This window comes from Watersipora subatra, chromosome 9 (assembly GCF_963576615.1).
Source record: "Watersipora subatra chromosome 9, tzWatSuba1.1, whole genome shotgun sequence".
Lineage (NCBI taxonomy): Eukaryota > Metazoa > Bryozoa > Gymnolaemata > Cheilostomatida > Watersiporidae > Watersipora > Watersipora subatra.
In genome coordinates, this window is record NC_088716.1 from 59,043,021 (window position 1) to 59,058,430 (window position 15,410).

The 15,410-nt window shown below is 35.3% G+C and overlaps 1 protein-coding gene across 1 annotated transcript; it reads left to right on the forward strand.

Moving 5' to 3' along the window:
• Positions 1–328: 328 nt before the first annotated feature.
• On the forward strand, positions 329–15,261 carry LOC137404305 (uncharacterized). Its single transcript, XM_068090493.1, has 8 exons — positions 329–452; positions 8,182–8,314; positions 8,703–8,840; positions 9,098–9,336; positions 9,752–9,912; positions 12,719–12,844; positions 13,156–13,254; positions 14,692–15,261. Exons 2-8 carry the CDS (start codon positions 8,208–8,210, stop codon positions 14,770–14,772), a joined length of 951 nt encoding a protein of 316 aa, XP_067946594.1. The 5' UTR covers positions 329–452; positions 8,182–8,207; the 3' UTR covers positions 14,773–15,261.
• The last annotated feature ends 149 nt before the right edge of the window (positions 15,262–15,410 follow it).

Genomic DNA, 15,410 nt, shown 5'->3' on the forward strand with positions numbered 1-15,410 from the left:
GTAGGATTTAGCGTATGAATATAGACTAACTTGAAATTATATTTTTAACTTTTTAATGAGTGTATGCATATTTATGTAGTATTTTAAACTTATTTATTTATTATTTGTAAATAAATAATAAAAAAAAATTGTAATGTTTTTAATAAAATATTTTGCAACATAAAACCAGGTTATTACTCAAATAGCTTGCGGATGAGGCTGTTTAGATGCGTTGGGTAACTAGGAAACTTCGATGCTGTGGGATTAAACGGCAAAAATGTCTTTCGAAGTCATGCCTTTCGTTGCTGTGAAGCTGTATTACTTCCTAACTTCTTCTAATCCGTTTTCCGTTTTTGGGTAATTGGTGTGGTATACATGTATATACTTTTCGGGAACTGAAGTCCGTATCGTAAATTTTCAATCGTTCGAAGATGTGCAAGTGCTTGATTGACCAAAAAGAGAAGAGTATTTAAGTAAGCTTCGACAGTTTATTTTATTAGTTTCAACATAAATATGATACACCCAGAAGATGAGATGATTGAGTTTTTTTTTCTGTCGGAGCACTTGTCCATTAATGGTATATCACGCTTCAAGATGGATTTTCGTAAAGGGAGCAAAGGGTAGCAATTCACAGAGAACCTATTTTTTCTGCCACTATTTGTGATTGTATCAAAATAGAAGTTTTGACTATGACCCATTATATACTGAAACTTGGTCACTAAACTTAACTCAGGGCTGCTGTAGCATAAGAAAAGTTGGTAAGTGTTAGGAGCTGAAATTTGTAGGTTGCTATTTAGTTGAATGAATTATGCTTAACTAGCTGTAGCCCTCATAAACGTAATCTGACTCGCCTTTAATGCAAAACGGATTTTTATGTTTAGGCAGTATAATTAATAGCCAGACGTGATAACCAATCCGAGCCTCACATTCAAACTCGAGCAAACAGTAAAGGCCTACTATCATCTGTACATGCCACTAAAAGTGAATACTTTAACAGCTTTCTATCTAGAACCATAAGAGACATTAAAAATCCCACAAATAACCACTCAGCTAAAGCATTATGAACTTATATAGCAAGTTGAGCTTGCACTACTGACTAACATTAAACTCAATTACTTGAGAATTGAAAACCACTGACAAAATAACTTAAATTATATTAAGCACACCACTTCCACATTAAGTGGTTTAGTGTGAAGACAAATACGAGGTAATACGAGGTAATAAGTCATGCTGTCACACGTCGATTATATGGAATGAGTTTATTATTGTTGGGTTTTTCTACTAAGACCATACACAGCGACTGCGTAAGAGAGTACAGGAACACAGTATTTTAGTAATTAAGGAAAGCAGTCCCATATAGGAACTTTGTTTAAATGTGTTTATGACATATTGCCTTCACACAAGTATGTGCTACTGCAAACAGTGTCCAAGAATTATTTTAGAGATGTGCGTGTGTCTTCAGTGTTTTTCACTGACTGAAATTTATCAAAGTGTCAACTCTAATTTACTAATATAATTATAACAAATAGAAACACTAAATTCAAAATCCCTTGAAGTATTGCGTTTAATGCTATTCAATAAGCTCTAAAGTATAATCACTTGCTAATAGGTTTACAACAAATGCTCCTCCAGCTTCTGGTAGTATCTATGAAACATAAGTTCCTTTTTTAGCAAACGTACTGATCATTTTTACCGATGTGTGTTTGTTCTGCCTTGCACAGTTATATAATCACAAATGCTTGATACTATTAGAAACAGTTTGTGTAAATATGAATCGCCAGGTAAACGTTTCCTTGCATATCCAGATTGTAGAATGTAGCAGACTTGTTTCCTGCAATTCAATGTGCTTATAAGTGTAAACGGAAAAGTATAATTTACAAGATTTAGCTAGATTTTAGGGCAGTAGTTCGACTCCACAATTGTGGATACATCACAAAAGGCTGTCACTAAGGCGCATAGCTTCTAGCGTTTCTTGTGGCTTAACAAAAATTATTGTTATATCAATAAAAAATAATTGCTAAGCAGCTAGTGCCAAGCAAAGACATGAAAAAAATAGTGCAACTAAAAATGAGACGTATCAACTATGTACATGTATATATAAATGCTTAGTATCTTGGACATTCTTCAACATAAAAAAGAGATTTAAATAGTTTCACTCCCATCTTGTATCTTTGTATTCAACGTATAATACCGTGATGTTATGGCGTCTATTTTTCAATCCTTCCCACCATAGTGGCGCTTTCTTTAAGGTGGTATTAAAAAAGGGTAGCATTGTGTTTTTCAAATAGCTAGTCGGAATTTTGGGAAGATAAACTTGGCCCTTTCGCGGGCGAAGCGGATGTTGCTTATATTTTGCACTCTCCTTCAGGCGAAGCGACGTTAATCCTTTTAGATGCAAAAAATGTGCTGAAACTTACCTCCAACTTGTCGCAGATTTTTGAATAAATATGAACCTGAGAAGTATCTCTACTAGTTGATATATATTGCTTGTAATTAAACCTATGATGATCTTCAAGCCTGCGTTGCAATTTGTTGGAGCTTTTAATTTATTTCATTCTAAATGTGAAGGCATTTTTATTCTATAACTGTATTTAACAATGTTGCATAAAAGCTCATTGCACTCATTGATGATTGCTACAGTTTGCAGCCAAAACTGGCTTGTTATGTGCAATGAAAGAGGAGTTATGAATGTCGATTCATTGCAAGCCGAGTTTAGATAACCACAATGATGCTATCAAATAATATGCTATTAATCTGCAAATTTGTAAATTATATAATGTTTTGAAAGAAAAAATATTAGCATTGTTGGCTCAGCCAGCTGTTTTCTGGTTATCACTTTGCTTTGGAACCATTTCATCTTTATCTGGCTGCTCAATACCTTTTGCAGTGTCTGCTGACCTCAACTCTTCTGCACTGCTGAACTAGTCGATATTAGCTTTTAAACAATTTTTGAGCAGAGCAAAACATTTATGTGTTGCTATTTAAAATCTTTTTTGGTTAAAATAATGATAAAAATTTAGCCGCATGCGCGATTAACTCCGATATTTAGAACCAAAATTCCATCGTAATTGTTAAAACCTTGTTCACATACGTCGAACTATCAAGACCGATTTAAACAAAGAAGTATGTAATATTGGTACAGTTGTTAATCATTACTGTGATGTTGAATTCAAAGCTTTAAAAAAAAACTTTGAAGTATTGGATGGATTTAGAAAACGTATTTCAATATGAACAGAAAAAAAGAATTGATTATTATTGATGTAACCAAGTCATTATTAGTACCATTTTGTGGACACTTTTCTACTGATCACTTGCTGTTATGGTTTTGTAAAGATCAAAAATGGCAAATAGTGGTAATTAAATAAAAGTAGCATTTAATTAAAGGGTGGTGCACTATTTTTTAATTCTTCTATAAAGGCAGTCAAATAGAGGTTGCGGTCAATTAGAAGTGGAGGTCAAATACAAGTGGCCGTCAACTACACGTGGCCGTCAAATACAGGTGGCCGTCAAATACAGGTGGTCGTCAAATACAGGTGGCCTTCAAATACAGGTGGCCTTCAATGCAGGTTTTACAGTAAATGTGAATGATCTGATGATTCAACATCATGTTTGTTGTTTTACTATATGATATGTAATAGTTTGGAAAAGTTAAACACTATAGTGTAGTTTTGTTTTTACTCGCGATAGACGCCTCAATTACCCTCATGTAGTGCTATGTTGGCACAGTAGATGCTGAGTTTAGTGGCTCTACATCTTGTAATGGAAGATATTCTTCCAAAATATATTCTTCCAAGGTAAATAATAGGCTCCCTATGTGATCATCAAAATGAAGGCAAAAACATGAGCACCAATTAAGGTGTACACGCAATTTAACAGAATACCGTCTTTTACCACAAGGTTGGAGTACGAGTAAAAACTTGGAAAGACTTGCGCTAGGTTAAAGAGCATCATCATGGTACATAACTAGGCTGCACTACCACTGCATTTAGATTAGAAAACACAATGAATATATAGAACCTATAACCAAGAAAAGACCTTATACATTAAATTTTCACCTGAAGGACATCTATGTTATACGGACCACAAAACTACACTTGTACTATAACTATGTGAATGGCCGACATTGCATGGATAATAAAACAGGTTTTTGCATAGAAAACTTCTTTGTAATTAGAGAAGCTTTTTACCCTATGAATTTGAGTAACTTGAGCTAGCTAAAGTTTTACTGTAATAAGAGTTGTTATTATAAATTGAGCCAGCATTGTGAAAAAGATTGACTTATGATCTTTCATGCAATCATGATTTTCAAGTGTACTAGCTGAAGCCGCTATCTCAACTTATTGGCATTAAAAATTGGCAGGTGCGTAAGTACATGCACAATTGTTTATTAGTATATCCCATTGGACGCGTGTTGTAATGGATAGTACTACTCCTGTCTGCAGAACTGGATGTTCGGAGTTAGATTACAGTGCGAAATGGATTTTTTGTTCATGAGCCTTTATCACTACACCTGGACACGCAAATGACAAACAAACACAGATTTATATATATATATAGATGAAAATATGACCAGAAATTACGATTTTACTTGCTTGACTTGATTGGTCGATCAGTAATAAACACAATTGACACAGTGTGCCTATTGGTTCATCTCTCATCTGTTTGATCGTATGTACCTGTTGAATAATTTTCAAAAAAGCTTTGTTTCATCATTACTTAAAACGCATCATAGCTTTGTATCTTATAAGCTTATAAATAAAATATGTAGCAGAAATTCACATCAAAAATGAGAGTAACTCCAGTAATACTTGCTGAGGACTGTTATAAGCTGTAAGACTATAGCTAAAGGTTTTGTGGCTAAGTTACCTCATGACATCTACTGAAAATGCAGGCAAGGTTGAAACTGATTGCACACACGTTGAAGAATTTTAAAGTCATCTTTATACATCCTGCATGTTTTTGAGTGGTAGTTTTAAAATTAGACCAGTCAGCTTCTGTGCACCATTTTGTGGGTTTCGCTAGCAATAAATTCCTCTTTAACAATTTGGAAATTTAAAAAATGATGCGTAAAAATTAACTATTCTCAGAAGTCATCTGTTGAAAATCTATTTACACATGCCCTGCTTTCATGAATAAGAACTTCAAACAGAAATTTTTAGGCACTTTATAGTGCGACCTCGGGTTACTATAATCTTGTTGTACAAATTTTTCGCCCTACTATGTAAAACACGTTGATTTTTTTCTCTCTCCGTAAGAAATATTGCTTGCCATACGATATCAACCAAAGTTTCTCTCGAAATTCAAATTTGGCAGTCTGTATTCCGATTACGTCAGAATAACAAATATGCCGTTCTGCTATTCGCCGAAATCCCTCTAACGACGAATGAAAGAGATACAATACTCGATCTCGCTCAGTTTGGCGCTATTAGTTATTGTGGAAACGAAATCAGAAACAGATAGGTGATAAAATTTTAGCTGATGAAAAAGTTTACTAAAATAGCTAAAAATACATACTAAAGCTTAACCTAAAGTGTGTGTTTAGTAAGCTAAATTCAACTTTTATGTTATACGTCTGTCTTGAAGGTAAGACTCTTTACGGTACATGCTGCACGTAGTACATTGTAGCGTTACATTTTATTGCAGATCTTAACTACTAAATACAATAAAGTTACTGCAAGTAACTATAGTTGTTCAAGTTAAAATTATTTTGTTACTAATTTTCACTATGTACAGTACGTATACAAAATTTTGATGATCCTACCAGGGGGTGTTTGCATTAGATATTTACAATGGGTTTCTATACCCCTCAATACAAAATTCTCGCTTTACAATGCCAACACTAGAACAAATTGAAATCAAATGGGTAGGTCTACTGTATTTTGAAACCAAACGTTTTGTTATATGTAGCATCACAGCTTTTCCTTGTTGATATATTGCAAAGATTGCGAATATTTCTGTCCATTTCTGTGATTTAAGAATATTGATAAAACCTAGTGTTTTGTTGAAATTACACCCAAAGTATTATGTAAGCCAGCAATGCCTCACCAATATGTAAAGTGCTACTGCCCAAGTATTATAGTAGCCAGCAATGCCTCACCAATATGTAAAGTACTACTGTTAATGAAAAGGATTTTTAGCTGTCAGTTAACTTTTAATCTGATCATTATTTAATCAGCCATCGTAGGTAATTTCTGTTAATTTAAATCTAACCCAATCCGCTAATCAGAGTTGGTTGATATTTCACCTTATAGTTCGAATTTGATTGTATTCCCTTGATTAGTGGCTGCAAGGATTGCCATTTGAATTGTACTACATCAAGACAAGCGCTTGTATAATGGTTTGTCATCTCCACTTTTTAATGGGTTGCAGACTCGCAGGTTCTCTTTTTAATGGATTGCAGAGTCACAGTTTCTCTTTTTAATGACTACTTGTCGTTGCTAATTTAGATGCTGATTCTTATTTTTGGAGTAAAATTTGTTACTAGTCAGCATATTAAAACTAATGGTCAACTTTAGGGCATCCTGTCAAACAGTTATTTAAAATATTGAATTGAGCTATTATATGCAACCTTTTTGACTCAGGGTTGGCTCGGTTTAAACCGAGTGGTTTATGGTTTTTGCATTATTTTTTTGAAAAACATACTATTTTACGCTCCTAATGGTTCCTGTGTGATAGAAATGCAATTCTATGTAATTATCAGCTATGGAAGTTCGTTTAAGACACAGTATTGAAGTGATGGCAAAGCTCAAATTGAAACTACATGAAATCCTAGCACAACAATCAATTAGTGAATTTCATTTTCATTCGCTTTTATCAAGTGATATGATGATCCTTTTACTGATGAAATATAAAAACCATGTGAAATATACTAATCCCATCATCATCTCTAATAATGAATGAAAACTTTCTCAAGTCTGACCAGTGAAAAAGGATTGCTTCTAATTAGAAATTAAAACAAAATCTTTTTGGGCAAAAGCTTTAGGTTTGCAAACTAATATTTCATTTATTGGGCACAAGCCAAAGTAGTTGGATTGTTAGAATTCAGTTTATCAAGTTTTTTGTGCTTTGAAAAGTTAAAGTTGTGCTTTGAATTTCCAACATGTTTCGCAAACAGAATCCCGTTTAGCAGCTTTTCACTCGAACTGCAAAAAGTAAAGGTTTTAAGGCAAAATGTAATAGGTGTGCTGTCGTAACGAGAGGTCATGCAGATGGGCTTAAAGCTCATGTAGCAAAATGTCAAGCTGACAACACCAATTTAGACAGTGATGCTAGTATTCAGGTGATAGAAGTTGAGTCATCTGCCACTGCTCTAAACACGAGCAATGCATGTGCATTATGCTCTACTCTTCACTACCCCACAATTAATCACTTGGATTAAAATTCCTACTTATACATAGAGCTGTATGTAAAATATTCACTTTATGTGATAAGATTTCTGCTCTGTGTTTCATCAATCATGTTTGATTAAAGACTCATTCTGAAATTTCCATCTTTTCTCTCTTTTTCCCTGACAACTCCCACAGAACCTTCTTTAACAGATGATTCCACATATCTATGTTCAATACTCAATCATGCAGCTATAATAAGTGATGTTTATTAGACTTAAAATTGCAAAAACCTTGGTCAAGTTATAAAAACCGGTTTAAACCATAAAAACCTGGTTTATTTGTTTTTTTTCATAAAACCCATAGTTTTTTCCAACCCTGCTTTTTATTATAACTGTCAGTCTAGTTTGTGCATACAAATTTCTCTGTTTGGCATTGTTAACAACTAGAATTTGTGTAATATGCTTCGGGGTTGACATGGAAAAATTAACTGATTTCAATCATTGATTTAAATCTTTTTTTCGGGGAAAAAGGTCATGATTTTTTTATTTTCTTTATTTTTTCATTGTATTTTCAAATCATAAACATTGGAAAAATGATGATTCTTTTCCTAACCTTGATTTGCTTTACTTATTACTGTATTTGATGTATTTACAACCGACAGATCTCGTAACAGCTATAGACATACCCACATTATACAAACATTGCTACCGTTACCTGTTGTATATTTGTCAATCATATCTGCAATAGTGCTGACTGAGGCATTCCTGCACATTCAATGCCGAGTATAGTCTATAGCTACCATTAATAGTAAGCATGCTCTAGGGATGGGGTATTGATACGCCCTATAGTATACTTCTTGGTTGCTCACTTGTAGATTGTCGCTAACTTAGATGTGAATCAATGAGGATGGCTTCTCTTACTAATACTTCGATTCTGACTACAAAGGCTGGGGATATTTTATATGAGAGATGTTATGGTGATCTCTTTGATGCCGTGGCATGTGCAAGGTAAATATACTGTACGAATTTGGACAATCGCTTCAAGCCTTTATAGCTAATTTGTTGTTGTGTAATACATGTCGAATGTAAGTTATAAGGAAACTAGCTGCTCTTCAGGGTTAGTACGGAGGCTAGTACGTCCTCCCAACCCTTGAACTCATTTGTGATGTACTCTGTAGCCAGAAAGAGTTGGATATGTGTATCCGTCGCATTCTCAAAGCTAGCTGACTTCTTTGTCTTTGATGTAACAGCTGATGTTGTTCATCTGCATTTTTTTAAGTGTACCGGGTCTTAATCACATGATTTTCATTCTGCTAAAACATGTGGTATTCCAGTAGTACTTCACTCCTTTAGCTTGGGTCAGCATTAAATATCATGTGACTTTTTATGTGACCAGGTATTTGGTGATGTCCGCTGTGATCCTTGTGACAGCCATTCTCTGTGTGGTCAGGATATACCAACTCCACCGTGTCAGACACGGGGCTCTCCATCACTACTTCATTTTTTACAGCTCAACCTTCTGTTGTATTTTGTGGTAAGCTAATGAGATAGTTCAAATACATTATCACCACGTAGTCTCATTTTCCATAGAAGTCTATTCATATTTTCTATTGTTTCTGTCGACGCTTTGTGTATGTAAGCTAGAGTACACTGATACTTGTTGTAATTGTATTGGCACTCTGTATGCACAGATGTTAACCCCTAGTTCTATTAATAACCTATTTGCGCTTTTTGATACCAATTTGCAAGTGAATTCAATTATATGTTGGAGTCGTGCATCCTCTGTTATAGCCTCGTTCACTGGCTAATCGGAGACTATGCTCAGCTAGACTTTTTGGCTCAGTGGTTTAAACTCGCCGCCTACCTCTTTGTAACCCATTCCCTCTGGACAAGGGCACATCAGACTATACAGACAGACAAACTTACTAATTGCTGCCTTTTACCAGGACTTCTTTTGGGGCTCATCTACTGCACAACCACGGTCATACTTGGTGCTGTCATGGTTACAAACTACCAGAGCGCCTGTCGGGGTATGTTTGTTTCCTTTTTGCCCTCATGCACCAAACAGCAGGTGCTCTAGTCCTAGGATGGTCATTACTTTATAGACGGTGAAATAAATCAAATTTGCTCATTACTAGCATAGCTAGCTTGTGTTCTTTAGTTGGGAGTGAATAATATTTTTAGTTCGATCTCAGACATGTGTAGCGGGTGCTGTTTGACTACTGACAAGGGTAGCAGGTGCTGGCTATTAAATTAGTCAATGCACTGCCGCAAGTACGCGCATGTTTGAGATTATAGAATAATTGGTTTTTTTCTAATTTAGATGGTTACCTAAAAACAATAAGCAATTGAGTTGTCTCTTAGGTAGAAATAGGTAATTTGGATTAGTGTAGGTCCTGTCTTGCTCATGTCTCATGGATGTAGTAAGGTGCTGGTCTCCTGCAGCGCTAGAGTGGGTGATGATGTCTAGTGCGGAACTGCTGATTGTTCAAACCTTTCTAATCGCTGCCTTCTTCATATCCAAACGATTGAATGCCATAAGTACTGTCGAGATTGTAAGGACTTCCCAGCAGCGCAAGTTATGGGGCTTGGTCATTGTCTTTGAGGTAGATATTATCTTATTTACTGCTAGCTATGCTGTTTGTTCTTGGGAAGAATATGACCTCATTTCCTGGTTGTCACTCATTTAAAGCGCATGAATTACATAATTTTTTTATTATATATTTCAATACATCAGTCTTGGCTTTCGAATGAGCCTATATTCAATACACAAAGAATAATAGAACTATGAAAAATGGGGTGTCAAAAGTACGTCCTGCAAAAAAAAACACTTGGTTCAGGTACTCAAAATGTGACGTCATAATTCTCATTTAGCCTTAAGTCGTCGATCCCTTTCGCTGCCATTGAGGCTGCGTTTTTCTGTGACAATCGGTGCTGTTAAACCCGGAGAGCGCTAATAATAAACTAAGATTCTAGATAATCAACAATGCCCGCGATCGTGCTAACGCCCGACCAATACAAACACATGTTCTAGGTTAATTAATTATGCTTCAATAAACGTACTGTCGTTGATAAAGGTAATGAAATCACATCGATTAAATTATGACCTGCGGTTGCGTGGCCCTAGGACTAAATGTCAATCGCACTTTCGCGAGATCACGCAATGCTTGAAATTAATTAGTCTCAGTCGTCACCCTCAACATCACATTAAAAATAAAGAGCTAGTGCAAAATATCATCGGGAAAATATAGTATGGTTCTAGGAGTCTGAGGTACTTATCATAGAAATAATATGTACATGGAGAACTAATGACACTGATCCCTTTGTCATCTTCATTCGTTCTCTGGAGTTGTCCTACCTTCGCCTGCCACTAGCGTCATTATCGTAGTTGATAAATAAGCGGTAAGAGCACACAACAACGAATATGAGAACAATTTTTGAGACTACGCCAGTAAACTTTTTCGCGGTAGATCTCTGGGAAATCCTATAAACACCAACCAATGTCTGTCTCACCATGGCAAACAATAGCTCATTCGAAAGCCAAGACTCTGATGTATTGAAATATACAATAAAAAAATTATGTAATTTATGTGCTTTAATGTATCTCAAATTTTTTTGTAGCAAGCACTCATTGTACTCAGTAAATACCTAGTAATTGTTATCATTTATTGCTTTATAACTGTTTTTAAGGAGTCGCTCTCTCATTTGTTTATACCAGTATAATGTCGACCCTCGTTGAAACGGACCCCATTGGTCCAGATAGTGGATAAGACTCGCAAATTAAGCATAACAGCTGCAATCAAAGTGCAGTTATGTTTAAACAATTAATAATTGGTTTGTAATGATTTTTAATAATAATTTAGAAAATTGTTAAATGTAAGAAATGCTTGTCTATTAGAGCCGTTTATACCGAATCACTCACAAATGTGAAATACGTTTTTCAATTATATGGTTTGTGTGCTATTCGACTTTCATGATGGCGAAATATAATTTATATGATTTATAGATATGTTAGAAAACTACAACATGAGTTAAAATTGGTTTGAAGCGGTAGCAGTTTGAATATGCAGTAAAACAAACCAGTGGTAATACTTTGTGTGAATGAAAATTTCTGTGACCAATCCTGATTTTCCATTACAGGAGCTGACTGTTATTAGAAATTTCTGCAGCCTAAAAATTTTTCGGAAATTTTTGTTCAAGTGAAGTATTACAACCGTAAATTCACACGCTACTGCCATGTGTTTTGAGTTAATATTTTGTGTTTAGACATTATTCAAACTTCTCTTTGTACCATGTTTTCACAGGCCATCTACATGAGGTAGATAAATATTTACTTTGGTTTTTTGTATTTAACCTGTAATTTCTTTGTCTCATTTTCAAATCTATGCAGAATAGTATATAGTGCAAAGTATATCGACCTTATTATTGTGATTTCTTCTGTGTATACAGACCTATATATAGGCATATATATAGGTTAAACTGGATCGCCCACCACCTCTATTACCCTAGGACACTTATATTTCGCTAGTATTTAGTTTCGTGAGTAGCATACAGAGTAAAATTTTGCTGCAACTTAATTTCGCAGCTCTGATGAGTGCGAAAAAATTTTCGGAAATTTCTGTTCAAGTGAAGAATTACAACCGTAAATTCACACGCTACTGCCGTGTGTTTTGAGTTAATATTTTGTGTTTAGACATTATTCAAACTTCTCTTTGTACCATGTTTTCACAGGCCATCTACATAAGGTAGATAAATATTTACTTTGGTTTTTGTATTTAACCTGTAATTTCTTTGTCTCATTTTCAAATCTATGCAGAATAGTATATAGTGCAAAGTATATCGACCTTATTATTGTGATTTCTTCTGTGTATACAGACCTATGTATAGGCATATATATAGGTTAAACTGGATCACCCACCACCTCTATTACCCTAGGACACTTATATTTCGCTAGTATTTAGTTTCGTGAGTAGCATACAGAGTAAAATTTTGCTGCAACTTAATTTCGCAGCTCTGATGAGTGTGAAAATGTAGTGATGTGAAAATAAATGCAGTGGAACAAGCATAATTAGATTCCTCAGGTTCGGTTCACCAGTAAGAAAAAAAATTTAAATTTGGGACTACATGTAGTTTGTAATTGTAAACCGCAGGTAGAATTGTGTGGCCGAGATCAATAATGCAATTTGATCGCTTGCTGCCATTTGTTACTTGAACTATCAATGAATAAAGCTATTTAATTCCACATTTTCGCTCATTCGTTATGATAGTTTAGTTTCGCTCATGAAATTTTTGCAAGAGGATGACTTCGCGAAAGTTAGATGAGGTGAATACATAAGTGTCCTAGGGTAGTCAGTTTTAACGAAGGTCGATTATACTAGGGTGACTGTCTAGTAATTCTCTGCTATTCAACAGATTTCTGCCATAGCGAGTTTCTCCTATGATCTAGCCATACGTATCCTAGGGGAGAAGTATCAAACATGCCAAGAGATTTTTTCCAGTGAACAGTGGATCTACAGCCTTGTCTATGGCACATTCATGGTAAGTGAACAGTGGATCTACAGCCTTGTCTATGGCACATTCATGGTAAGTGAACAGTGGATCTACAGCCTTGTCTATGGCACATTCATGTAAGTGAACAGTGGATCTACAGCCTTGTCTTTGGCACATTCATGGTAAGTTCAATTATATTTTCAGCTTCTGTTGTCTGTCTGTTTTTTATAAGTCTCACAAGGTCCAGCAGCGGTTGCAAAGTAGTAGGCGATTTCTAATCACCATCACTCGGCCATAAAAAGTAAACACCTACATTTTCACTATTGTCTGAGTGCTCTGTACAATAGCCTCGGTTTTAGATAATAAAGTATGCTTTGCCGATGTGGGCAATGTTGGCAGCCCTTGATGCTGTCCCAACACTCTACAGAGCTGATGAGGACTTTACTGAAAGTTTTCATGTAAGTGCTGTTAAGTCTTCACCTCTATTGGTTTTTCATATCCTCTCCTACATCATGCTTATAGTTGCTTTGTTCTCTACAAACTTTCCAGTATTTTCAGTATTTTTCCAGTATTTTTGGTAAATTTTGGTTGAAGATGAGCTTACACAAAAGTTTAGTAGATTTCATAAAAAAGTATCGATATTTTCTATTATTTGCAATTGTTTTATATGTTTGAGGTGATCTGGCTGCCAGGATGTTTCAAGGTTAAAATCGACAAAACTTGATCGAGGGTGAAACGCTCAAATCAATCGACAGTGCGATTATAACCTCTATAGTTGCAAAAAGACCAACAGAATAGAGACGCGTAATGCTGCAATTTGAACACAATAGCAATGATAGCGTGTATATCACTCATTTCGGCATGTATTTTGCTTCCGAATGTTTTAACCACGATCAAGTTTTGTGGATTTTAATCTTGAAACATCCTGGCAGTTAGATCACCTCAAATGTCAACAACAATCGCAAATGATAGAAAAATGCTGACATTCTTTGATAACATCTATTGAAATTTTGTGCAAGCTCAACTTTATATCAAACGAGTCACTTTCAATGAGTTGGCTCTTGATTCACTCGCTAGTCGCTACATCGGTGCTTATATTAACACCGATGTAGTCCCAGATAGTGTTTTGCCCTCATAGCATTATCTTAGGATAAATATATTTCAGTTTTGGTGTTTCTATTTATTAGTAACAAACGTCAAACGCTCGTTGATATCACTAACTGCCAAAAACTTAGTCGCAACTACGAAAAGCTATAAACAAAATATTTCTGTTATTACGATTTTTATACCTCTATATATATAGGTAAAATATGTATAGGTAACGTATAGGAAAATATAAAATAGTTGAGAAAAGGATGCCGTTGACATAGTTCATTGATTTACTCACTCCTTTATCATACTCAGCGCTGTTTGCTCATCCAACATCATTAAATTTGTCATCTAGAATGTTCTTTGGGTTAGGGATCATGTTAATGCAAAAAAAATTTAAGAAAATTATAGTTGGTGGTTATTCATTATAGTATGGAATGTTTCAGAAGGCTTTACCAGAATAGTATAGGTCATGTTGATCTAGACTGCTGTGAGTACTAGCTCATAACAACTCACCTCTTCAGCATTTGCTTGAGGTTGCCTTGAAAGTTAAAAAGGTCCAGCAATTTTGTGTTGGGTCTAGTTGGCCTGTGAGGCTATGCAGGCACTTTGGTAACTCGATGTCAACCCGGAATTTGTATTCGTGATGCGCAGACAGTTGTGTGGTGGTCACTTATGTCAGAAAATTAATGTGATCAAAATCTCTTCTCCCCCCACCGTGTTTTGTTTGTGGTACAGCTTTATACTTGGTCATTGTCATAAAAAAGATATATATCACTGTTCCAGCCGTACTGTGTCTCTTACAGTCGACCCAGTCAGCTGTCGGAGATAGGAGGAATCAATACATTCCCAGATTATTTCAATCTCTTAGACGAGATGATAGTTGACTAATTTGACTGAACGCTCAACATCATTCGTTTCAGACTACCGCAAGCGCTCTCGGTGCTGGAGAAGCCACTTTATAATAGAGCGTTTACTCATTACTAGAGACAATCAACCCGATAATAAGAGGTCTATATTTAAACATAGCCTTGTCCTTCTACATTTAAACATTCAAGGTGCTCAAGAGACAAGCTTAGCAGCAACTGAATTATTTTTATATGAGTTAACTATTCACTTAGTGTGTGTTATCCTGTTTTGTTTAGCTCAACAAAGAACAATTCGTTAGAGTCTCCTGTCGGTGCTATTCTGTTTTACCCAATTGTGTAATATAGCTAAGTGATTATATACAGGTCAGCCCATGTTTTCATAAATGCCCCTTCATTCCGATTAAAAATCACTTATATTTTCATACGCATTTACTATTCACCGCTATTTTGAATTGTGGCATTGTTACAAGATTAGTTAGTTCTGTTGAATATAATGTTTCCGTTTTATATCGTGTTTATCTAGGATTTGCATCGGATCAACATTCGATGTTGATTCGCGAAAGGGTGAATTGTCAGCCATTTTCAGCCGCAGTCTCTTCAAGGAAATGGTTGGCTATCTCAAACAGCTATGTTTCTGAATAGTTCTTTTTTAATTT

Bases quoted from the DNA above. Each gene is read 5' to 3' on its own strand.
- LOC137404305 (XM_068090493.1), top strand. From the start codon at position 8,208: ATGAGGATGGCTTCTCTTACTAATACTTCGATTCTGACTACAAAGGCT. The intron at 8,315-8,702 runs GTAAATATACTG...TTATGTGACCAG, and splicing joins GATGCCGTGGCATGTGCAAG to GTATTTGGTGATGTCCGCTG. The intron at 9,337-9,751 runs GTATGTTTGTTT...GGTCTCCTGCAG, and splicing joins CTACCAGAGCGCCTGTCGGG to CGCTAGAGTGGGTGATGATG.